This window comes from Schistocerca piceifrons, chromosome X (genome assembly GCF_021461385.2).
Source record: "Schistocerca piceifrons isolate TAMUIC-IGC-003096 chromosome X, iqSchPice1.1, whole genome shotgun sequence".
Lineage (NCBI taxonomy): Eukaryota > Metazoa > Arthropoda > Insecta > Orthoptera > Acrididae > Schistocerca > Schistocerca piceifrons.
The window spans coordinates 465,689,456-465,716,805 of record NC_060149.1 but is presented as its reverse complement, the minus strand read 5'-3'; the positions used below and the strand labels follow the sequence as shown (position 1 = coordinate 465,716,805).

The window sequence follows — 27,350 nt, the reverse complement described above, 5'->3', positions numbered from 1 at the left end:
TCAGCTAAATGTAGGAATAGAAGCACATACATCACAAACAAACAACTAACATCTTTTTGCGCCCTTTGTACATAAGTATATTCCTTTTGCCTTTTTTATATGACTGTTGACACTTTTACACACTTCAGAACAACTCAGCTTAGACAGGAAGACCAGATGATAATCAGCCAGATCCTTGCAGACATCATCATCATCCATCATCATCTCAAGTTTCTGGGTGAAATTTCTGAACCTTTTGAAGTACATAATCGGGACAGAGAATTAAACTGCCTAGTGTTTCTCGACGCACTATCTATCTTCACTAAAACTAATGAGGAAGTGAAGTATACCATAGAGGAGCTACACTAGATAGTATCGAAAGACATACCTTAAAATATCGTATGAGAAATTGTTTGATTGGGAAATCTGCATAAAAATATCAGAAGAGCCCCACTACAAATGGAATATGGGAAATTTTCACATGTGTCTTCTTGTTAATAGTTGGGAGAAATTGTCTGGACTAAACAGCAAAGCCAATTTAGAAAGAGCCACTAAACTCCAGAAAGTGGACAGAATAGCATGGAATCACTAAAATAAAAAAGTGATACCTCATAATGCAAATCTTCAGCGTTACAAGACAGCGCTATATGCTCCAAACAGAACTTTAGGATGCCATTCGAAAATTGGTGAAATTGCAAAGGAAGAGAGATTCTAAGAAAAATGATACCACTAATGACACATGGATTAAAAGAAAAACTATGGACCTGTATGCAGCACTAGAAGAGTTTACTGATGCAGTAAATAGAAGATACTTGAAGTTCTGTGGTCACATCTACAAAATGGACAGTGCTAGATTAACAGGAAAAAACTTGATAAACTCAAAGGTAAAAATTACTTGGTTACAAATAGTAAAGCAGGACTTGAGAGAAATGAATGCCACAGAAGGTACCATCAGGGGTTGCAAATCACACATTTGCAAAGGAAGCTAAAACACCACTGGAAAACAGTGGTCAGCAGAATGCAAGAAGCAACTAAGCAGATCGACATTTTGGGAAGAGACAACTGAGAAGCCATCAGATGAAGCTAAAAGTTAAAACCTGCTTTTAACTAAGCATAATTAAGAATGAATGTGATTAGAAATTTTAGGCAAAGCTTCTAAGGAATTGCAGTGACTGATCATGAAACACTAAGCTTGAAATAGTCTAAAGTTGCTTTTTTTCTTTATTCTTGGTGATCAGTTTATGTTGCAGTAACTCACCTTAGACACAGGTCAAATTTGCAAAATTAACAATTTGATTTTTTGTGCATTGTGCATGATTTATTTACATGTTGTTTGACCAGGTGAAGACAAAACTGATCACCAGGAGTAAATAAAACAGGGACTTGATAGAATTGTAACATTTTTTTGTGGTATTGAAATAAACTTGAAAGGATTTTACACTTGCTTCTAGAATGTTTTATTAGTATATTCTCTAATTGCTTAATTAAGTATTAAAACATTTGCTGTGGTGAAGGGGGTCTACACCATTCACAACTACTATTTTGAGAGTTCACAGCTGAAGTACAACACTAGCAGAGTTGTTAAAGGAAATACTCATTTTTGCTAATTGCTTGAGATTTCATTCAATTCTAATATGGCCAACCACCATTTCTGTATATTGTGCCTTCAATAATGTGGTATTGAGTTTTAGCTGTCTGTGTGCATCTCTTAAATTACTATGACCTCAAAACAATTGTTGTGCATAGCACATACGTAAAAGTAACTTTACATTTTCACAGGTAGTATGATTAAAAATGCCTCTGGGGTCTGAAATGCATTGTGCAATTCAATAGAACAGCACCAGATTGTGACTGGAAGTGTTTTTATTCGTACTACCTATGCATTGAACAGTCACATTCATTGAAGATAGTAACATCAACAGCTCCAGAAACAAGGATAAAATTAATTTTTCAGTTCCCTGTAGTGTATGAGACAGTCATTTTTATTAAGCATTTTTAATGTTCTACCTTTTGCTAAAAAGTCCAGATGTAACCCTTTGTGCACACCAAGCTGCTGTTTTAATTTCTCCTTAGATTGTTTCCACTAGGTGTTAGGAACATTATTCTTAAAGTACTAATGAAAAATATTTAAAATCATGAGGATTGAACGTATAGTGCTCTGATTATGCTGAACACTTCTGTAAATTAACTGTACAGGTAATCTTGCTGGAAACTGCCAAATGTTGGTGCTTTAGTGTGTGATGTGACCGTAAGATGTAGCTAATCAGTTACCCATGTGTGATTACTCTGTGACTCCTAGGCTAAACATTTAAACGTTGGGCAGAATGCTTTATCCAGTGCTTAAGATTTTGGCCATTGTGCTATAATTAGGGACTGGAAAATGTAGTATCTGTTGGCAGCAAAGTTCGCGTCTACTTTTCTTAGATTGTAAAAGATTAGATGCACAAGTCTAAAAGCTTGCCACACTACATGTGTGAAGGCATAGCCTTAGTGATTCAAAATTTGCTATTTAAAAGGAGGGGGGGGGAGGGGGATTAGGGAACTTCTGACTGGAATGTTTGTTTGTTGCAAAAATCAGAGGTTCTCCACCTCCTGAAAGACCATATGTTTTATTCTTTCTGCTACAAGCTTTCTTCGAATTATCGTTCTGTTGAAGCAGTGGTATTTTCCTGCTGTGAACTGAGTATGTGTCTACTGATAATTTTTATTTTGGCTGGAGGCACAGTCATCAATTTTTTTGAATGATACTGGCACCATTTGACAGTAACAATTTTTATTTTGTTATACGCTCCAGATTTCGGCCTTCGGCTGTTGAGTACAAAATTATACTGTATGTCAACAGACATCAGACTGGTATGAAATGAGTCGGTCAGAAAAGCACATTTGGTCATATAGGCCAGATCTGTCATTAGTAGAAGTGAGAAGATCTGTACAACGCCTAAATATATTGCAAACTCGCATTTCTGGTCCCTATAGCGGAGCTGTTACATGAAACTAACAGGTATGTGACACAAGGTTGCCCAAACAACTGACACGGATGTAGATGAAACGCTCTTCCAAGGATTGCTTGAGACATCAGTCTGCAAAATGCAGATTGGCATCTGTATTTGTATTTATCGTGAAATGCTAATCTTTTTGCTACCTAGCTATAATCTTTACATTAGTGTGAAGCCATTCCTATCAAGATGGCTGATTTAACCCTCATCGATAGGGTATTTGACTGTTCTGGAAATCCTCTTAAATGGTCAATTGTCATAACATGTTTCTTCCTTTTGAATTTCAATATTCTTTTATAAAAACCAGTAATGAAATTCAAATAATTTGAAACCCCTCTAAAACACTGTGTTTGTCATATGATGGCTATGACATCACTGGCTAAATCGATGCTCCTAATATTGTAAAGCTCATTTACAGTGATAGCTTGTTACGGAATTTAAGTTTTGGAAAATGGGTTACAGATGGTGTCTAGTACAACACAGTTCAAATACATCTATAAAAACCCCTAAAATGTTTTTGATGTTCCAAAGAATGAGAAGATGCATAAAATGTGGTTGGACATTACTGGCAAATTGTCGCCACGTCGTAATTGCAACCACATCGATGAAAAAGTTCTCTAGCTTAATTGAAAATATTGTGCATTCTGAAGTTAACATTAATTTGCCTCTGAGATATGCTTTCCGACTGTTGAGGAAGGATAGTTGTTAGAGCAGTATACAGTTGAATTATAGTTAGTTTCCATAGATCACTGCTTTGAATCCAGCCATAAAGAATATTTTAACTAGTATTAAGACTCGACAGTCCTCTTGTATGTCAACTAAATGACAATTACAAAACTTCGCCACACCTATCAGAAACAGAGCATTATTGTTTTTCGTTTGCCATCTACATGTGCTTACATTTGCAATTGCTGTTCTCACAAGTCATGTTCAAAAAGATACCTTATGGTTAATGCAACCACATAGTTTTTGGAAACAATGTTTATCTTCGTCAAGTCCAGCTAGGAACCTTATTGTTCAAACTTCTGAAGTTTCATCATCTTGCATAAAGATGAAGTAAGTCTGCGTCACACCCTGATGTTAGCTTACACTGACAAACATCACAGCCCTTAAGTTTGTGTTATCTGCATGTTGTACATGCTTTATCTCTCTCCGTATACAAAACCTCATTAACCTACACCTTCTTGTACTGTGGGTATGTGGTGACATCTTCACTACTAGCAATGCTTTCCAAAAAAGTGAATTGTTTGTACGAAGGAAAGTAAATGCAATTATCCTCAGTTGTCCATTGCTAGACTAGGTTAATGTGAAGCTATGTATCTTACATTCCACCATTTAAACAAATGCTACAGTGAGCTCTTGCTAATGCTATGTTCGTATTTTGTGTAAAACTTCTAAACATACATGACCCTGGGTCAGGGTTTGAACCAGTGTCATCTTTACCTACAGTCAGATGCGCTATCCATTGCACTGCAGAACAACTGCTCAGAGTGGTGCCTCTGCTGAGTGTCTTGTATAGAGGAAATCGGTTTGCAAGATTTGCCAAGAATAATTCCATTATGCTTTAGGTCGTTTTTCATAACTGGTAGTTGACAATCTAGTTCTAAAATGTGGATCCATGTGCAAAATTTAAAAAATCCCTTAGTTTTGAGTGAGTTTAATGATGTTACAGGGGGCAGGGGAAAGAATGTCCATTGTTGCACATTGCCACAATAAATGGGTGGAGCATAAATGCTTTAATTTTCAGAAGGTTTCCACTATTAGCAGTCGAAAACTTCTGTTCTGCTGTTTCTTAAAACCTGTAATTGTGCCTACTGTCACTAAATAGTGAAGCTGTTTGCAGAAGTAGTACGCAGAAACCTAGTAACTTCAGCAAACATGGGTATAGCTTTGTCTTACACCTAGCCTGTGACATCAACAGAGCTGCAGCCAATAAGTGTTTTTGAGCACATGACCAAATCATGATATTTAATGATTTTTAAGCTTTAATTACATAATTAATGTTCTTTATCACTTCGGAGATGAAGATGGTAGAACAAAGGGTGTGGGTTCCCTAATAAATAAAGATGTAAAAGAAAAGTATCAATAATATAAGGACCAGCTGTGTGGCTGGATTGAAGAGTTTTTAGCAAACAGAACACAGCATGTTGTTATCAATGGAGAGACGTTAAAGTACAGACGTTAAAGTAACCTCTGGCGTGCCACAGGGGAGTGTTATGGGACCATTGCTTTTCACAATATATATAAATGACCTAGTAGATAGTGTTGGAAGTTACATGCGGCTTTTCGCGGATGATGCTGTAGTATACAGAGAAGTTGCAGCATAAGAAAATTGTAGCAAAATGCAGGAAGATCTGCAGCGGATAGGCACTTGGTGCAGGGAGTGGCAACTGACCCTTAACATAGACAAATGTAATGTATTGCGAATACATAGAAAAAGGATCCTTTATTGTATGATTATATGATAGCGGAACAAACACTGGTAGCAGTTACTTCTGTAAAATATCTGGGAGTATGCATGCGGAACGATTTGAAGTGGAATGATCATATAAAATTAATTGTTGGTAAGGCGGGTACCAGGTTGAGATTCATTGGGAGAGTGCTTAGCAAACGTAGTCCATCAACAAAGGAGGTGGCTTACAAAACACTCGTTTGACCTATACTTGAGTATTGCTCATCAGTGTGGGATCCGTACCAGATCGGGTTGACGGAGGAGATAGAGAAGATCCAAAGAAGAGCGGCGCGTTTCGTCACAGGGTTATTTGGTAACCGTGATAGCGTTACGGAGATGTTTAATAAACTCAAGTGGCAGACTCTGCAAGAGAGGCGCTCTGCATCGCGGTGTAGCTTGCTCGCCAGGTTTCGAGAGGGTGCGTTTCTGGATGAGGTATCGAATGTATTGCTTCCCCCTACTTATTCCTCCCGAGGAGATCACGAATGTAAAATTAGAGAGATTAGAGCGCGCACGGAGGCTTTCAGACAGTCGTTCTTCCCGCGAACCATACGCGACTGGAACAGGAAAGGGAGGTAATGACAGTGGCACGTAAAGTGCCCTCCGCCACACACCGTTGGGTGGCTTGCGGAGTATAAATGTAGATGTAGATGTAGAACATCAAGTAGAGTAGCAAGGCTTGTTATTAAAATCTCAAAAAGATACAAAACTACAAATGGTCCAAGTATACACTCCTACAGCAAGCTTTTAGGATGATGAAGTAGAAGAATTTTATGAAGTAAAAAATGCACATAACAAAGGACGAGATTGCCACTTTAAACTGGTAATTGGGGACTTAAATGACAAGGTTGGTATCAAAAATCAGGGTGATTTCTCAGTAGGCTGCCATGCAATCGATGAGAGGAACGAAAGGGGTGAAAGGCTAGTTCATTTTGCTGAAGAAAATAATTCATCATGAACACCTTTTTTTAAGACGCACCATAATAGAAAATGACCATTGAGAAGCCCAAATCATGAGACCCACAATGAAAGATTTTATCATCTCAAATCGCACCAAAATAATCAAAGATCTTTAGATTTTGAATAAGTTTAATACTGCTAGTGACCATAATCTGGTAAGAGTGAAAATAAACATTAATACTCAACAAGAACGAAGAAAACCAATATCACAGAAAAAAGAAATTATGGATATGGATAAATTGAACGAAAGGAAAAAGGATTTTCAGTATGCCCTTCGAGTGAGATTAGAAGAGTCAACAGTAGAAAATCTAGCTGAAGTGATAATGGAAACTGCAAAACAAATAGGTGGACTGTGACAAAAATTACTAAACAACCAGGAAAGTTTAGGATGGAAACCGAAGCTTTACTCATAAAAAGACGAGAGATGAAAGTTAAAACTTGTGACAAGATAGAATATTCAGAACTGTGTAGGTGTATAAGGAAGAATATGAAAGCTGACGTACTAAAATACAATGAAAACACCATCAAATTAATGTTAGAGAATAAAAGGAGCTGCGAGAAAGCTAAACAAAAGCTTATGATTGGTAAAAACGAAATCATAGCAATTGATGGTGATAATGTGCATAACAAAAAGGAAGAAATTCTAAAGCATGTAAAGAATTTCTATAGTAAATTATGTGAAAGAACATACGAACCACTAGGAAAACCTTACACAGATGATGATGATGATGATGATGATGATGATGATGATGATGATGATGTCCACTAAATCTGACCTGAAGAAATTCAAAAAGCTATAAATGAGATGCAGAATGGCAAAGCAGGGGGTCATAATGGTCTGACAATTGCCATACTGAAGCTTATGGGGGAGGAAACAGAAAAACATCTGGCTAAAGTCTTTATTTCATGTATACAGAATGGCAGCATCCCAATCCAAACAAACATAATTGTACTACATGAGGAGGGAAGTATTCATGATCTGAAGAACTACCGCCCCATTAGCTTACTTTCTGTTTATATATAAAGTGTTCACTAAAACCCTGATAAGTTGCATTAAAATAGTAGTGGAGACTGCACAGCCCAAAGAACAAACTGGATTCTGCAGTGGTTTCAGTACGATTGACCATATACACACACTGCATGAGGTAATCAGTCGAGCCAATGGATATGAAATGCCACTGTGCATAGCCTTCATTGATTCCGAAAAAGCCTTTGATTCTGTCAGCCATACTGCAGTCTTACAAGCACTAGCCGAGCAAGGAGTGGAAACAAAACACATAAAACATTTGACACGTCTGTAGCATCTATCGACATTGGAAGAAAAAAGTGTGAATTTCCCATTGGAAAATGAGTAAAGCAGAGCAATCCTGTATCCCAGAAGTTATTTATAGCAGTTCTCTAGATGGCTATGTCCAAAATTATTTGGAACAACAGATGAATAAAGATAAATGGTAAAAGGCTCACCATCCTGAGATTTGCTGATGATATAGTGGTCCTAGCTAACAGTAAGATGGAAATGCAGTCCTCTATAAAAGACTTAACAGATTGTTGTCCGGAAGTTGGACTCTAAAACTAAGTTTAGGTGTAATAAGTGAGTAGCTGCAGGACAGCCAAAACTGAATGGCAACATCATAAACAATGTTACAGAATACGTTTATCTGTGGCAATTAATTGACACAAAAGGGGATTTGAAACCTGAAATTTTTCGTCTAATTAAATTGGGTTGGAGGTCTTATGGAAGGAATGAAACAGTTTTAAAGTCTAACATACCAGTCTACGTAAAGAAGACATTTTTTGATCAGTGTGTCCTACCGGTTTTAACGTATGGGTGGGAAACTTGGAATTTAAATGAATTTTTCAAAAGGAAACTTAGAACTGCTCAGGGTGCTATGCTATGGAAAGGTCAATGTTTGGTATCATTAAGAAAGATCGACAAAAAAGTGAAGACATTCGAGCAATGGCAGTAGTAAAAGATATTATAGAACAGGTTAAGACACTAAAATGGCAGTGGGCAGGACATATTACATGAACGAAGGAGGAAAGATGGACAAAGTCAGTTTTAGAGTGGAGTCCCAGAAAAAAAACGAAGACTACCAGGGAGACCCCCTGAATGCTGGGATAAGGAACTCGGGAAAGTTGCAGGCTTCAGCTGGCAGAAGACAGCAGTGGACAGAGATGCATGGAAAAACCTCTTAAAAATGTATTTAATAACTTAAAGAGGCTATATCTTGGGTAGATTGAATTAGCTGAACAATAAATACTTAAAATAAGACTTTGTAATAATATTGAGTATAAATATTATTTGGATGTTGTAATAAACCAGAAAAACAATAATATGAACCATATTTTTAACATAGGAAAATATCCTATTGTGTACTTCAGGTTATGTGCGAAGTACTTCATGGTGGCCCCTCCCCACAAAAAAATTACTTGGTATTTACTACACAGAATTACTGTACTAATTAAGATGTTCCCCTCCCATGAAACCTCCCTTGCAGGAGGACCTTGGCCATTTTAACCTTCTGACTACTATTACCCTCAGCTTTCACATTTTCTCCAATCTTGTTACTGTTGTTAAACTCTGTGGGTTGTCTGCTTGCTTTAATCATCAGTACCATTAGCCCTGAGTCTTTTGAAGACATAAAGTTTGAAGCTAGTAGACTTGTAGCATCTCAAAACTCTTGCCAAGTTTGGCAGGTGTGATCACACAATACCATAATGTCCCTTATTATTAACCTTACTGCTGTCATCTGCAGCTCTTAGCTGTCATGATTCTACTAGTGTTAACCACCACATGGTCTTGGGATTTTGCATATCAGCTGTTCCTTCTCATTACTGTGGAGGAATAAGCCCTATTACTACAGTGCTAAAACCCAACCACATCTCATTTCAAGCAGGTTGTCTCGCAGCATCCTACAAGAAGAAGAAGAAGAAGAAGAAGAAGAAGAAGAAGAAGAAGAAGAAGAAGAAGAAGAAGAAGAAGAAGACTGTAGGCAGGTTTCACACTGACAATCATTTATCACTAGTCTGCAAATGTTTCCACGCATGCCAATTGTGACAATATTTTTAGTGTAAGCAGATTATTTAGTGTTGGTTCTTAAATGATGATTAGTGTTATACTACTCTTCATTGTTTTACTTTATGGAAGAGTTAGTATCAGTCTGATGAAAATTATTGACGTTACGAAACTAGGACAACTGGCACTATAGCAGAAATAAGGTACAGCTGTTTGCTACAAAAGTATAAAAAATTGAATCTTTGCAGTGAAATATACTACGCCAATTAGTTCTATACCCCAATACTGAAAATTTGTAAGTGGTTCATGTAAAATGTTAAATATTGTTGACTACAATAGTACAATACTTAGTCATGTTGTTCATCATCTGTCATCACTATGGAACAGATTTTTGTGTTAAACATATTTTATGTGTAGGAAAAATATAAAAAATATTTAGTTCAAATATTAAAAAACTGTAAATGCGTATGTTAAAAAATCGCTCGCCAATCATGCTGAGGCAGTGATGAATCAAAACAACTTGCTCACCCTGAAAACTTTATCAAAGTTTTGTCACAAAGTGATGTCTGTTGTCTCAAAACAACTCAAAATACTGGGAGTAGGATCTTTGAACATTACATGATAGTCTTGAAATTTCACCGCCATCTTCTTCCCCTTCAAAAACCTTGGCAATTTTACACACAGTATGAAATCCACGATTTTGTCGAACACAGTTTTAAATTTCTGTTCAATAGCTTCCACTTCTGGACCTTACAGTGAATTATTTTTTCCTCAGTGTCATGCATTTCATTAACTGTCTTAGTTTACAAGCTGGTTGTAGTGTTCTCGGTCGGCAGGAAAGAACTAATGATAAAGTTTGAACACACTTTAACTAAAATACCTTCTTGGCATGCACTAATTTCCAAACACAAGAACAAGAAATGCAACAATTTTTGTGGTGGCAAAAGCCAGATAAGAGCACAAGACAATGGAAACAAATACCCAAACACTATGCTACACAATTACAAAGTGGCATTACACCCAACAAGATAAAACTTTCTACTGAAGACTATGGCGACTGTCTTCTGGGCTAGAGCCGGCGTAGGTATTGGCCGCAGCTGTCCTAGCTGTAGGTAACGCACTGCCGGTCTGACTCTACTGGCGTGCTTATAACACAGATTCTGTGGAGTGCTACTTTTAGTCACATTAGTTCCAATTGGTGGATCTCTGTCAAATGGCTTTTCACAAAGTAGTGCCATATTTATGAAGAAAGTCTGTTGATGTTTACATCCACTGGCAATGTTTTGATATGAGCTCTTGAAGGGAGGTCAGCAGTCCGCCTAGTTTCTGTTGTGCAGGCTCTCTGATAAGGGGCCACTACGACACTGGTTGATGTTTCTAATTTTTTTGGTATGTAAGGTAACGCATTTTTTAGTGTACTGTTAAATTCTGAAGAATTTAAATCGAAGTGTCGTCTTTATGTAGTTCGTCAGTCACAGATTTAAAAATTTCAAAATCGTTTGCGTAGTACACGGCTGCATCCAACCATGGTCCCCAACAAGTAACTGTGTCTAGGTGGAAGTGCAAGATAAAGATTTTTGGCTCTGATCAAATCAAATCGGCACTTTTACTAACACGTTTTTGTCGTTTGAGGTTAATGTGTCCATTTTAGGGTACAATGTACATAACTACTCGCGTAGTCCATGCAAACCATCTCTACACAAGTGGTGGTTAGCTTACAGGAAGGTGTTCAGCTGCCTTCTTTGTATATGGAGCAGCATCCTTAAGAAAGAGTAAAGCACTACAAAATGTCGCCTCATTCAGCCATAATTACAGAGATTCATTGAATATGGGAGCCATTATTAAATGATTTGATGAATGACATTTCTTTACAAGCTAATAGAAAACAATACCTGGAAATTATTTTATCATTTTCTAGCACACCTATCACATGATAACCCACTTTCCTATGGCTAGAGTCTGATGCTCTGCGAGTGCTTACACAATCCTTATTTTAAAGTTCTGCTCTGATCTTTCTTAGCATTTCTTCATAATAGTCAGGCACATAAAATTTTCTTAATGTTGATTCTTCTGGGATTTCAAAGTTTCTGTATTTTGTAAAAAAGTTTCTGTGCCCTGGACTTCCAATTTATGTAAAGGAATATCACATAAAAGAAGTGTGTCATAAATCTGCACAATACTTGGAACGTTTCAAAACTGTGATGTGTGAAGAGGAAGATCTTCTACCTAGAAGAAATGGTTTAGGAGTTGCACGTAAGTGGCCATTCTGTGTTTACTGCCTGCTAAATGCTTCAAGACTGCAGATCACTGGTCTAAATTTACTGATTCCCCACATTTTTGACAGATTTAAAAACTGTAACAAAGAAAAATGTGCAATGTGTTTTTAATAAAACTATTTAAAGCACTTAATCACATAAAATATTGTGGGAATACATATTTTTATGTGAAATAGAATTTTGTGTATGGCACAAGTTTGCTCTTTCAGGAATTTGTATTCACTTTATCTATAAGCGAAAAAAATAGTTATTAACTTTATGTTCCCTAGTTAACATTACTGCAAATGCACATCTGCTAACACTTTCACAGGAGCATATATATTTAAACTGAACTTCTAATTAGCTTTCACACATCAGCTGCTTTCTGTTACTAATCTCATGAAGAAATAAAAGGTATGAATGAAGATAGTTAAAACTAAAAGCTTAGTGGTGGTGTAACTCATTGAAATAATATACCAGTAAAGTAATACTAGCTCTGCCTACAATTTAAGTGTGCTAACACAGTCCAGTTTTTATCTAAAATTGTTAGAACATGTATTTGGCAGGCAAGAAGGTTTGGAGAATCCAACTTTTTCCTTTTCAGAAACACTATTTAGTTACAAATAAAAGGAACAGTTAACAGTTCGAGGGCTGATGTGGTCAATGGAAGACACACAGATTTAGCATGAAAGTGCTGTGTTGAGGGAGACAAAATGATCTATGAGCTTTCTGCTTATTTTGAACTGATAGAATTTCCAATTATGGGGAAGAAATGTGTATAGTTCAAAACTCGGACATTATTATAGATGGAAATGGAGAAATAGTGTTCTGAAAGGAGTGAATTACGCATTCATTTATTAAAATGAAACTGAAAGCAGTTAGAATAATTCATCTTGTTCTTCTTAAAATGAATTTCTTCTCATAGTTGCTATAGAGACAAATTAGACTGGTATTAATGCAATAAAGTTCTAATTATTGAAAAACAAATCATTTTAAGATCTGCTTCCATAATTACACAATATCTTAATGATTTTCATGAAAATATTTCCAAACTAATGTGACAAAACGTGATGTTGCTAGTGGTGAATTCAATTTATTAAATAAAATGCATTAAAAATGACAAAGTAATTGAGAAGATGGGGAGGGCATTGTAAACCATGCAGTTCCAATTACTTTTTACCGTGAAATTATGTAAGTAAAATTGTGGGTGTTGAAATTTGTCAGGCCAATAGAGCCCGTAATTAGGCGTTTAACTTGAATACATTCACATATGTACTCCACGAACCATTGTAAAGTGCTTGGCAAAAAAATTTCCCATTGTACCATTTATTATGGTTTCTCTCATTCCATTAACGTCTAGTGCGTGGGAGGAGTGATAGTATAAATTCCTCTGTGCGTGTGTAATTTTGTTCTTGTGATCCATATAGGAGTGATACGTAAGGGTTCTAATATATTCAGAGTCGTCTTATAAAGCTGGGTCTTGGAACATTGTTAGACTTTCTCAGGATAGTTTGTCTTGTCTTGGAGTTGGCAGTTCATTTCTTTCAACACCTGTGTGACACTCTCCTGACAGTCATACTAACTTTGCATCTTACACTGATAATTTTGGGTTTCCTACAGCTACTATTATCTGGATTGAATTGCCTAATCTAAAGAACCCTTATGTGTGGCCCCAAATACAGTCAGCTACTTTGGTAGCTGCCTCTGATATGTAGTGCACACCTGACCTATGTAGGGGACCCTACAACTTTCGACCGTGTGGCGCAAGTTTAGGGAGGCACATGACCTTCATAGTATCTGCTTCAAGCCCTCCACTTGACTTAGGACCATGGGGCCACTATCTGTCCTGGGTACAGTGCTACAGATTGTGAATGTCGTTGAAACATGATGAGCAAGGCTGGCATTCTCAACCTTCTCTGCTCATCACTGGAATGATCAAAATGACATGGGAGCCCAGACAGGCATCGTTTGCCTCATTGTGTGCCACAGTCTTCAGTTGGCTGCGCCCTGTTTTCTCAATGGCTGCTGGAATAGCCTCTTCAGTGTGCTGGATGAGGCCCACAGGAGTAAACACTGAGTGCACCTGACGTTTCTTCCCATACTATGTTGCTGTTTTCTTAAAGGGTACTGTATGTTTAAACTACCAATGATTAATAGACCATTATCCTTCGTGAATAGACCTCTACCCTTTTGTTTGCTGCACCTTGTTACAGGACACAGCACCTTCCCCAAAAGGTGATGGGTGTGTCAGTGGCTCAGGCTCAGTTTTGGTCTCGGTGGGAGACAACACCTTGAACTGATTGGTTAGCTGGGTGGGGTCAATTCCAACATTATCCATGGTCTGTCTCTCCTGTCTAGGACACCTAGATGCAGTATTGACATGCCACTATCTATCTAATGGAAAAGTAATGATGATTCATGTCTGTCCGGCAAGAGAGAACAGTAGTTGAGGAACATTTGGTTTGTCTGGTACACAACTCCCTAAACACTCATCCACAGCAGCATCTAATTACTTGACAGTAGTCAGGATGATTTCCACCTGCTTACGAATAGCAACCAGTTTGTCCCTGTCAGATAACAGGAAAGACAGTGGGGTTTCATTATGCTTGTTGCAGTATTTTACAGAACAGTGAGCAAATATCTTATGCCTGATGTAGTGTTTCATGGAATAGTAAACAATTATCTTGATACTAAGCTTTGCTGATTCTCTGTACAAATATTACAGCTAGCCTAAAACTTGATAACAGTTCTGCCATTTCTCTGAAAAGTATTTCACCTTACGATCATTAAAAATATTTGACATTTGTGCAAATTTACAATAAATGTAGACAGTGCACATCTCTTTTAACAGAGGGAGCTAATGTGATACACTATTCCACTTACAGTAACTGTAAATCAAGCACCAGTTTATTAAGAAATAAGTTATGCAAAACACTTTTAATTCATGAAAATATTTGTCCTTTTTTCAAGTAGTTAGATAATGATGCATGGGAATTGTTGTGAACAAGGATAGTGTGGCCAAAATTTCTCAGCAGCACAGTTTATGTTTACGTTTGACAATTTAATGCTACATATTTTATCAAGACACCAGCACAACGGTTTAAATTTAGTATCAATTGTACCATAAGTTTACAAAATAAATTTGTGATAATGATTTTACTTGAAGACAAAGGAAATATTGGAAGTCGGCTTATATACTAAGTAAGTAAACATTAATTACATGGGTTTCGCAACTCAGTTGATGTTGCATCCCCTTTTACACTAATATGCCAGAGATGAACACTAGCTGCAGTATATCTCACAAAAAGACATGAAACATGGAGCACAACAAATGTACGTACATCCACTTAGGTCTCTACACACAAGGAATGTTCTTGTTAATTAGACAATGTTACTACTATTTTCTCCTGCCTGTGCAGGTAGTTGCTAACAACTCAGTGCAGCATATTTGTAAAGCTGTGCTAGTGTAATTGAACTTTCCAGATATTAAATTTGGTTTGTCAAGTGCTGAATCCAGGGTTTGTTTCCTTTCCCATGAATCAAACTTTTAGTTATAGTTCATTGCCCCTGTTGAATTAAAGGTTTTTGTGCACAGTATTGGTTGGAAACAAGTAAAATGGAAATGAAATATGCAAAACAATACTTCTAAGCTATCATTAAGAATATTTAGAACAATTTGTGCAAAGGTTGAGTTCTAAGTGCTTTATTGTGAACACGATAAGTTCTTACCTTCCAAACACTTGTGTGTTTGTTAAAAATAGATGTCCGGATTAATGTACAATCTAAATCATGTTGAAACTTTACTGGTAGAAAATTCCTTAAAACCAATTGTAATTTGGGTTCTTGGACATTTGAATTTGTTGTTTGATGCTCACCTACTCTGCTACTAAACAGAAATTGAGCTTAAAGGTGGAATGTGCTAAAAAAAACATGAGGTGGTGGTTGATTTATGAACTCATTTCTAAAAGTACTTTGATGACCTATTTTGAAATAGGTAAGATTGTGTGTGAGAAAAGTGGCGTACATCATGAAAAATGCTACAGGCTGTAAAGAAAGATATGAAGCAAAATCTCTCGCATTTTCAAGAAACTCACTGCACATCAGTAGTGTTAACAAATGGGGTTTCTATTTATACAGAAAAGTGAAACAGATTGTTACATGATAACTGGGATCTCTGAAAATCCTGGTCAGTTCATTCTGCTAGTTGGTATCATACCTTAAAAACACTGAAAATAATTAACCCATCTTGATGTAATGAAGTATAGTGAAAAACATTAAAAGTAAACTAATCAGGGTCAGTGTTAGTGCCTGAAACCACAAATTCACAAATTTTGTTTTGACGTACCAGAGTCTTCAGCACGAAACCACCAGTGCTGTTGGAAGACAGACATATGGTGGAACCATGAATTACTTTTATGAAAGTAATGCATCGTAGCAGCATTCAAGCCATTTGATGCAGAGGTTGTGCTATCTGATTCTGGGAGACTGTGACACTTTTTTATCATATTGAGGTTGCCATTGACACTGAATGTATGCATATCAAAAGTTACTGTAATGTAATTTGAGTGCATACGATTGCTTTTATGGGTGGTTTCAAAATGCCACTGGGGCAGTATGCAGCTTTGATACAGAATTTATTGAATTTTAGGCCCATTTTTGCCTGTTGCTTAAGAGTAAATTGTTTTAGGTGCTTAGTTCATGGAAGTTTAGAGATGTATTGTGTTAAGGTAAAATGTGAGTGTACTTTCAACTATATCTCATGAAATGTTGGGTGGTTAAAAACTGTGTCCCAGTAGTTCCAAACCGACACCACAACTTTTAAAAAAATTGTGTACTTTTGCCTATTTCTTCTTGTCTTCATTGTTTATTATGATTATAAATGTGTAATTTTATGAAAAAATTTGGGAAGTTAAACTTTTTCATGTTATTGGGACTCGGGGTTAAACCAAGTCACTTATGTGTTCTGTGGCTCTAGGTTTTTGTTGTTAGTATATGATGTACTTGCAAACAAAATTTAGAATAAATGGAAAAGTAGTTGAACGGTAATTGGATGGTATACCGAAGTTGAAACTTCTATTGTTCATTCAGAATTCAGTACAATAAGCGTTCTTTGATGTTCTACAACAGTGTGTTTTGTAACAGTTTCTGGGTATAAAATTTTTGGAAACATATGTAGGAATATCTGGGGGAAAAAAAATTGTCTGAATACAGCACTTAGCTCTACTTTGTTTGACCTGTTATTGACTTGATTACTTCAGTTTATATGAAGTCTGATGTGATGCAGTGCTGATAGATCAGGAAAAGTGATAATAAAACAAAACTTTATAATGAATGATCTTGTAAAATGAATGCAGTATTCCTAGTTGTCACAAAATTTATATTTTCCACAACATTCACGCAATGGTTAGCACACTGGACTCTGATTCGGAAGGACGATGGTTCAAACCCACGTCCGGGCATCCTGATTTAGGTTTTCCGTGATTTCCCTAAATGGCTTCAGTCACATGCCGGGATGGTTGCTTCAAAAGGGCATGGCCATCTCCCTTCACGATCTCTGACACTAACCAAGCTTGTTTAGTCTTTAATGACCTCATGTCGATGGGACATTAAACCCAATCATCCATCCATCCTTCCTACCATGGCATTCATGTGAATGTAGTTTCTCAATAATCCGTTGTTCATAAAGCTTGCAAAATTTTTGTGGTTTCATTGCAATATTTATTGTATACATTTACTTCATTTCCGCCTTGCTGCCGCAAAGGTACATGTGGGAAGTTTACTGCAAAATAAGTACACAGTTGTGTGAAAGTAATGGATGCCTATAAATTAATTTTGTTATATGTTCAGTTCCATTTAATTCTTGTCCCTACATTCAGGAATTTAGTTATTTCATGTTTAAAAGTAATGGAATTCTTGAAATGTGTCTTGGTTTTTTAGAAGACGTGAGACCTTGATATCTAAGAAAATAATTCAGTCTTCATCAAACTTCTTGGCAGATTAAAACTGTGGGCCGGACCGAGACTCGAACTCGGGACTTTTGCCTTTCGCGGGCAAGTGCTCTACCACTTGCCTGCGAAAGGCAAAGGCCCCGAGTTGGAGCCTCGGTCGGGCACACAGTTCTAATCTGCCAGGAAGTTCCATATCAGTGCACACTTCGCTGCAGAGTTAAAATCTCATTCTGCATTCTTCATCACTTTACTTGAAATGATTACTAGTTCCAGCTATAGACAGTATTAAATATACAAGAGGAAAAACAAAATCAAGACATTGGAAACCCCTTTATTTTCTTATTGTTGCTTTGATGGCTATAAAGTTAAAACTAGATTAACCTTCAAATAAAATTGTTACAAAGAGTTCTGTGATTCGTAATGAAGTTCTTATCTTTTTAAGTTTGTTGTGAGTAGTTCGTAAAATGAGTATTCTCAGGTGGAAATTTAATAAGAGATGATTGCAAAAATAATCCGCAGATGGCTTGGGTGCATCATTTGTGTAGTAGGTAAGCAGTTAACTTCCATTGGCTTAATGGTTCAGGTCCTCAGTCAACTGGTTTAATTTCACTAACACGTCATTTTATTTACAAAATGAGAAGTCAAAGTATCCAAACATGTCTTCATCCACATACCCCCAATTTACCATTACTTTGCTTTCTGAAACTGTAAGAAAGTTGAACAAATCAATGAATCGTAACTGAGCAAAGAACATGGTTGGAGATATAAAGCACTGTTACTGTTGACACAGGTCCTATTTCACCACAAATATTGCCACACATTGCAATAGAGAAATAAAATTTCTCTTTGTGATGGAAACATTAACTCTGTTGAATAAAATATAACGTTATTTGACCTTGGTTTGCAAAGAAGACAGTTTTGAAAAGAAAGAAAAAAAAAACTTATTTATGTTAGGGAGTTTGAGAGATTGGTGGTGGTAACTGTGCACCAGTCTGTGGCAAGGTAATGCTGAATGTCACAATTGTGACAAATTTTATTCAGAAAAAGAATATGGTGAAAGAGATTAATGTTTGAATGGCAGTTACCTAGTGTGGTGAATGGTGGTTATTTAATAAACTGTCACATTAGGAGGAATCTGTCATCATCCTACCTTTTTTTAGCACACATACATTTCTCAATAATTACTTGATGAAAGGGCTCGGTGCTAATAAACATAAATCCATCCATTTAAGTGTTCAGCCACCTTGTGCACTACAGGTAAAAGGATAAGTATCTGGATTTTCAAACTCTAAATGACTGTTATGTGGGTGCATTAAAGAGACCACTTTTTATAAGCAAAACAATGCTGACAGCACTTTATGAAGACAGTTTCATTTGATTTGTTATCTGATTACAAAAGTTGAAAAAATTGACTGTAGTAGTAACACTTAAGAATGAACTGAAGAAAAACCTGTTTCATCATCATGTAAAGTGTGCACTGTACATATACAAAGGGTAATAACTAATTCTGTAGTACCTCCTTTCTTGCAGTCTCTTGTTACCAGCTATAGCAAATATTTGTCAGTCTTAAAGTAATATCATCGTATTGCTGGTTAATGGGACTGCTAGTGTCTTCATTACTGTCGTATGATAATATGGCACTTGATTGTGTATGAGCATGAGGGCGTCATCATCATCATGCTTAAAGTATTAACTTAATCTGAAGTAAAAAGTGTTGCTTGTGCTGAAAAGAGTACCCAGGGATGACAATTTGTAAACATTTTGTAGTGAAAAAAAGTAGACTTAAAGTTCTATGGACTAGACTGCTATTGCATTTGTATGTTAACATATTGCAGACTCAATTTGATAAGCAGCACATGGTAACATGTGTGGTCATGAAAACAACTGCAGGATAGATTTACTTAGGCATTTACAGTTTGTGATACAGGGTGCCCAGTGGAGATGCTGATTTTGAAATTAAATATCTTGAAAACTAAGATTGATAGATGAGTTTAACAAAGGGTATGTTTATTGTAAAAGCTGTAAGACTTTCACAGAAGTTTCAGAATAGTTAGAAAAGCTGCTAACAGATGGTACTCTAGTCAGTGACATTTTAGAGCTATCAGTTCCACTATTGAGATGTGGAAGGTTAGTACCAAAGGAAAGGCTTGAAATCATGTATTTCAATGAACAAAAAGTTTTTATGGTACAGAAATACACAGAAAAATGCACAGTTATATGGCAAAAAGGTGCAGTGTCTGTATTCGATTTAATGTTCCAAAATGACCCATATGAAAGCCATGCCAAAGCTCTTTGCCAAATTTCAATGGAAAGGCTGTGTAGATGATACATTGGGGAACGTGGCCCCCCCCAGGCAAACTGTAGTTACTCCTGAAAATGTCGTCACTGTTTATGGAATTATTCAACAAAGTCCAAGAAAATCTGTCCGAAGAATTGTAGCAGAGACTGGTTTGAAACATTCCAGCACACAGAAAATACTGAGACACAGCCCACATGTTTCTGTTCAAAATGCAAAGCTACCAGGCCTTGCATGTATGAGCTGTGAGTCTTAGGGGTGGCTTTGTGAACCAGATTCTCACAATTATTTATAATTAAGAATTTGATGTTGACTGCATCTCGTTCACAGATGAAGTATGTTCCACCTGAATGGTGTCATGAATAAACAAAACAGGCAATTTTGGAGTTCCAAAAAATCTCAGTTTGTGTAAAGTGAAACCACTGTATTCACTCAAAGTTACTCTTAGGGTTGCAGTTTGCTGCAGAAGCATCATTGACCCTATTTCATGCAAGAAAAGATTACTACTGAACGTTAAATTACAATTTTGGAGGTGTTAGTTGCTACACAGCTAGTATTGGAGGATTGTCCAGGCACCAAGTGGTTCATGGAAAATTGAGCCAGACTACATCACACTGAACAGGTGTTTCACTTTCTTGGTGACTACTTTGGGAATAGCCATTGCATTGGATTATTGCACATTTGCTGGCACAGGGATATTCACCCGATCTGACTTACAGTACTTAGTGGGAGCACAGTGAGGGACACCATCCACATGAACCATCCCACCATGCTATACAAGCTTGAATTGATGATCTGTGTGGTATCTGAAGCCATTTCTGTTCATTCATAGCAAATTTCATTGTTCGTTTGCACCACCTCTGTACTGCAGATAGTGGATATTTTGAAAAGATCGTGATGTGATTGCAAAGACTTCTTGTGGAGGGCAAGTTTAATTATGCTCACTAACACTTTAAGAGTGTACAGTGCCATCTGTGAGAAGTTTTTTGAACTACTGCAAAAGTTCTGTATAAAATCTTCATAGTTTTCACAATGAACATAGCATCTGTTGCACTGGTTTGTTGATCTTTGTTTTAGAGATGCTTAATTTTTAAAATGGTGCTTCTTCGCTGGGCACCCTGTATCACAAACTACAGGTGCCTAAATAGACCATGTCAGTCTAAAGTTTGCGTGCTGGATTAATAAAAACTAGAGAAAAGTCAGTGGTTTTAAAGCTTAGTGTTCCACATCCCCCTCCACCCAATTCAATACAGTGTACACAGTGTTCATGTGACCTTGTTAAACTGTCAGAAAAATCCTTCTTTGGGATATTGCTTAACTCGCACATGACATTTGTGCCTTCTATGTCTCAGCGGAACATAAGACCCCATTATGCAGTTTGTCATTTTGTCACCAAAGATTATTCGCAAAGTCTTGTCACTTGTGATAATCATTTACAGAAAAGAATTAACTGCATTTTTCATTACAATCAAGTTGCAGCTGGTGTCCATGTGTTGTTTCTATTAATGAGTCGAGGTCTACGGAATGAACTTTGCACACTCTTTTCTCTTTCTCAAAACAGTCTGAATAATGTCTTGAACTCATGTTTGAGACATTGCTCCATTATAATTTGTGGCATTAAAACATTGACACACTGGGGCCACACAACCAGTAGTTAGGTTTATCCTTGCTCACAACTGACTGGTTGACTGCCCACATGTTGTATACACTTCATAGTTCAAACTGCCACCATAGTCACTGCAGTGGTGCTGCTTATTTTCCTGGAATAATAAGTCTGAAATTTATGAATGGTTGGTGTATTTGTTAGAAATATTGTTTGAATGACTCTTCATGTAAATGTGACAGAGTATCTTGACTAATTGTACATTTTATTAATATTTATCAGTAAACTTTTATTTCTGTTGCAGTTGTGGGACATCAGAGAGGGTTCATGCAAGCAAACCTTTCCTGGCCACGAGTCTGACATCAATGCTGTAACGGTGAGTATATGGTACCATAGACTCCATTCAAATCTTTCAGTGCAAAAACTTCATGTGGTTATATTGCATCAGTATTACTTGACAAAAGCAATAGGAAGTTAATTCAGTGATCTTCAGATTAGGCAAAGAGAAAGAGTAGTTTTCAAAATTCATGTTCTCAGAGTGTGTGAAGCTCATATTAGTTCCAATTAGTTTCTGCAGGTTGAGGTTTCTATTTGTGCCCTGGATATGCATGTCTCTTTTTTATGTCGAAATACTGAGGATTGTCAAAGATGTCATGAGGTTACATTCCTCCTTCAAGTAATGCTCTGTGTAGGGGTTTGTTCCCTATGTCTGCATTCACAGTTCCTTTTGTTGAGTTCTGCTGCTGCAAAAATTGCATTTTTAGCAGCTCCAGTGCAGGATACCAAGCTTTGTGGAGTTGGTACTCTGTGTCATGATTAATGAGGTTACTTTTGCCACCTGTATCTCTACTGATCCCCTCCCCCCCCCCCTTCCAGGAACCATGGACCATGCCGTTGGTGGGGAGGCTTGCGTGCCTCAGCGATACAGATAGCCGTACCGTAGGTACAACCACAACGGAGGGGTACCTGTTGAGAGGCCAGACAAACGTATGGTTCCTGAAGAGGGGCAGCAGCCTTTTCAGTAGTTGCAAGGGCAACAGTCTGGATGATTGACTGATCTGGCCTTGTAACACAAACCAAAACGGCCTTGCTGTTGTGGTACTGCGAACGGCTGAAAGCAAGGGGAAACTACGGCTGTAATTTTTCCCGAGGGCATGCAGCTTTACTGTATGATTAAATGACGATGGCGTCCTCTTGGGTAAAATATTCCGGAGGTAAAAATAGTCCCCCATTCGGATCTCCAGGCGGGGACTACTCAAGAGGATGTCGTTATCAGGAGAAAGAAAACTGGCGTTATACGGATCGGAGCGTGGAATGCCCGATCCCTTAATCGGACAGGTACGTTAGAAAATTTAAAAAGGGAAATGGGTAGGTTAAAGTTATAGTGGGAATTAGTGAAGTTCGGTGGCAGGAGGAACAAGACTTCGTCAGGTGACTACAGGGTTATAAACACAAAATCAAATAGGGGTAATGCAGGAGTAGGTTTAATAATGAATAGGAAAATAGGAATGCAGGTAAGCTACTACAAACAGCATAGTGAATGCATTATTGTGGCCAAGATAGATACGAAGCCCACACCTAATACAGTAGTACAAGTTTATATGCCAACTGGCTCTGCAGATGACGAAGAAATTGAAGAAATGTATGATGAAATAAAAGAAATTATTCAGATAGTGAAAGGAGATGAAAATTTAATAGTCATGGGTGACTGGAATTAGAGTGTAGGAAAAGGGAGAGAAGGAAACATAGTAGGAGGATATGGATTGGGGCTAAGAAACGAAAGAAGAAGCCGCCTGGTACAATTTTGCACAGAGCGCAACTTAATCATAGCTAACACTTGGTTTAAGAATCATGAAAGAAGGTTGTATACCAGGAAAAATCCTGGAGATACTAAAAGGTATCAGATAGATTATATAATGGTAAGACAGAGATTTAGGAACCAGGTTTTAAATTGTAAGACATTTCCAGGGGCAGATCTGGACTCTGACCAAAATCTATTGGTTATGACCTGTAGATTAAAACTGAAGAAATTGCAAAAAGGTGGGAATTTAAGGAGATTGGACCTGGATAAACTGAAAGAACCAGAGGGTGTACAGAGTTTCAGGGAGAGCATAAGGGAACAATTGACAGGAATGGGGGAAAGAAATACAGTAGAAGAAGAATGGTTAGCTTTGAGGGCTGAAGTAGTGAAGGCAGCAGAGGATAAAGTAGGTAAAAAGACGAGGGCTAGTAGAAATCCTTGGGTAACACAAGAAATATAGAATTTAATTGATGAAAGGAGAAAATATAAAAATGCAATAAATGAAGCAGGCAAAAAGGAATACAAACGTCTCAAAAATGAGATCGACAGGAAGTGCAAAATGCCTAAGCAGGGATGGCTAGAGGACAAACGTAAGGATGTAGAGGCTTGTCTCACTAGGTGTAAGATAGATACTGCCTACAGGAAAATTAAAGAGACCTTTGGAGAAAAGAGAACCACTTGTATGAACATCAAGAGCTCAGATGGAAACCCAGTTCTAAGCAAAGAAGGGAAAGCAGAAAGGTGGAAGGAGTATATAGAGGATCTATACAAGGGCGATGTACTTGAGGACAATATTATGAAAATGGAAGAGGATGTAGATGAAGATGAAATGGGAGATACGATACTGCGTGAAGAGTTTGACAGAGCACTGAAAGACCTGAGTCGAAACAAGGACTCGGGAGTAGACAACATTCCATTGGAACTACTGACAGCCTTGGGAGAGTCAGTCCTGTCAAAACTCTATCATCTGGTGAGCAAGATGTATGAAACAGGCGAAATACCCTCAGACTTCAAGAAGAATATAATAATTCCAATCCCAAAGAAAGCAGGTGTTGACAAATGTGAAAATTACCAATCAATCAGTTTAATAAGCCACAGCTACAAAATACTAACACGAATTCTTTACAGACGAATGGAAAAACTAGTAGAAGCCGACCTCGGGGAAGATCAGTTTGGATTTCGTAGAAATACTGGAACACGTGAGGCAATACTGACCTTACGACTTATCATAGAAGAAAGATTAAGGAAAGGCAAACCTACGTTTCTAGCATTTGTAGACTTAGAGAAAGCTTTTGACAATGTTGACTGGAATATCCTCTTTCAAATTCTAAAGGTGGCAGGGATAAAATACAGGGAGTGAAAGGCTATTTACAATTTGTACAGAAACCAGATGGCAGTTATAAAAGTCGAGGGGCGTGAAAGGGAAGCAGTGGTTGGGAAGGGAGTAAGACAGGGTTGTAGCCTCTCCTCGATGTTATTCAATCTGTATATTGAGCAAGCAGTAAAGGAAACAAAAGAAAAATTCGGAGTAGGTATTAAAATCCATGGAGAAGAAATAAAAAACTTTGAGGTTCGCCGATGACATTGTAATTCTGTCAGAGACAGCAAAGGACTTGGAAGAGCAGTTGAATGGAATGGACAGTGTCTTGAAAGGAGGATATAAGATGAACATCAACAAAAGCAAAACGGGGATAATGGAATGTAGTCGAATTAAGTCGGGTGATGCTGAGGGAATTAGATTAGGAAATGAGACACTTAAAGTAGTAAAGGAGTTTTGCTATTTGGAGAGCAAAATAACTGATGATGGTCGAAGTAGAGAGAATATAAAATGTAGACTGGCAATGGCAAGGAAAGCGTTTCTGAAGAGAAATTTGTTAACATCGAGTATAGATTTAAGTATCGGGAAGTCATTTCTGAAAGTATTTGTATGGAGTGTAGCCATGTATGGAAGTGAAACATGGACGATAAATAGTTTGGACAGGAAGAGAATAGAAGCTTTAGAAATGTGGTGCTACGGAAGAATGCTGAAGATTAGATGGGTAGATCACATAACTAATGAGGAAGTATTGAATAGGATTGGGGACAAGAGAAGTTTGTGGCACAACTTGACCAGAAGAAGGGATCTGTTGGTAGGACATGTTCTGAGGCATCAAGGGATCACCAATTTAGTATTGGAGGGCAGCGTGGAGGGTAAAAATCGTAGAGGGAGGCCAAGAGATGAATACACTAAGCAGATTCAGAAGGATGTAGGTTGCAGTAGGTACTGGGAGATGAAGAACCTTGCGCAGGATAGAGTAGCATGGAGAGCTGCATCAAACCAGTCTCAGGACTGAAGACCACATCATCATCTCTACTGACTCCTAGAACACTGTCCCAGTATATGGAAATCTGTGCCAAAGCCCTCATGTTTTTGTACATTTTGATACAATTAAATTCCAGACAGTGCTGAACAATGGCTGATTTAGTTACTTGGCACAGCCGAGTGTGCTTCTGATGTTATTTGAATCTGATGTCCACTGCCCTAGTGATTTTGCCGATGTACAACACGTCACATTGGCAAGATGTATCATAAATTTCTGATCTTCATAAACCAAGGTCAGCTTTCACATTCCCAGAAGTCTTATTATAATGATATTAATGCTTCTGAGAGTCTTGCAAATATTGTCAGAAATTGAGGCCCATGGGGCAGGTAAATTACGGCCTTTGCTTCATCTTGATCTTCTCTAATGTGTGCAGTGGCTAGTTGAAAGGCCTCTGAATCTGTTTGATTGTGCATCCATTTTTGCAGAAGACTGAGCCTTGAACTCTGTTTCTGATGTCTGGTGTGACAAGGTGTTCGCCCTCTGGACCAGTGTCTTAGGACTCCATTATTATGTGCTATGTGAAGACAGTTTGTAGCTTGCAGGTATAAATCAGTGTGCTTTGATTTCTGATAACATGCTAGGCCAAATGACCCATCTGCTCTCCTTTTGACCAGTACATTCAAAAATGACAGATGACTGTAACTTTCCAGTTCTCTGGCAAACTATATATTCAGGTAGCATGAGTTAAGATGTTGTAAAATCTAATTGAGCCTTTTGCTATCATGAGGTCACGCGCTTTACCCGAATAAGCCTGCGAGTTTGTTTCTAGATGTATCTATGCTTCCTCTTCAAATGTCTCCAAGAACAGATTGGCAACCACTCGAGACAGAGGGCTGCCCATGGCCATTACTGTCTGCTTGTAATATTGGCCCCACACAGAGAAATGTTAGTCCATATACAGTGTGTTTCAGAAGTGATGGTCAATAACTCGCATATGGAAAGTACAGGCCAAAAGTAGCTAAAAAGCTCCAATAAACACGGGTCCACAAATCAGCCGTTGCTGATGTATTGCATTAATTCAAGTTAGGAACTAACTGTAAATGCCCCTAGATACGATGGTATTTGCATTGGTATCACAAGGTTTGAGATACTTTCGTTTATTCATGTGCAACTAGTTCCCTTTCCCCCTCCATGCACTGTGCGGTACCAGCCTCACTGTTATGAATGGGAAGGCACCATGGACAGAGGTTGCCCTTTATGTATGACATAGCAAGTGGCAGTGCTCTTGAGGCTGCACGATTGTATGAAGAAGCTTTTCCTCTCTGCAGGCAATGTGACAGGCACCAGTGCCGTAGAGAAGCTGGGAGTTTTGCACACCATGTATGAGAATGGTGACCCAGATCAGCCGGCCGGGGTGACCGAGCGGTTCTGGGACCGCGAGACCTCTACAGTCACAGGTTCAGATCCTGCCTCGGGCATGGATGTGTGTGATGTCCTTAGGTTAGTTAGGTTTAAGTAGTTCTAAGTTCTTGGGGACTGATGACCTCAGATGTTAAGTCCCATAGTGCTCAGAACCATTTGACCCAGATCCAGAAAACCAGATGTTGAGGAAATGGTGTAGGCCCACATGAACGTCGGAGCGCTTCAATGAGGAGGATTGCTACCCAAGTGTGTCCTACTGAGTCATAACAGTGTGTGGTGGAATTAACATTGGCAAGTACTCTGTCCATACCTCCAGTGA

General features: G+C 37.9%; 1 protein-coding gene across 3 annotated transcripts in view; it reads left to right on the top strand.

The window, feature by feature from the left end:
- LOC124722787 (guanine nucleotide-binding protein G(I)/G(S)/G(T) subunit beta-1) overlaps window positions 1-27,350 on the top strand; it is a 72,326-nt gene that overhangs the window by 12,325 nt on the left and 32,651 nt on the right. For all 3 annotated transcript variants that reach the window (XM_047247923.1, XM_047247921.1, XM_047247922.1), the window contains exon 7: window positions 21,810-21,881. In XM_047247923.1, coding sequence (XP_047103879.1) covers window positions 21,810-21,881 — 72 coding nt within the window. The remainder of the gene's footprint in view (window positions 1-21,809; window positions 21,882-27,350) is intronic.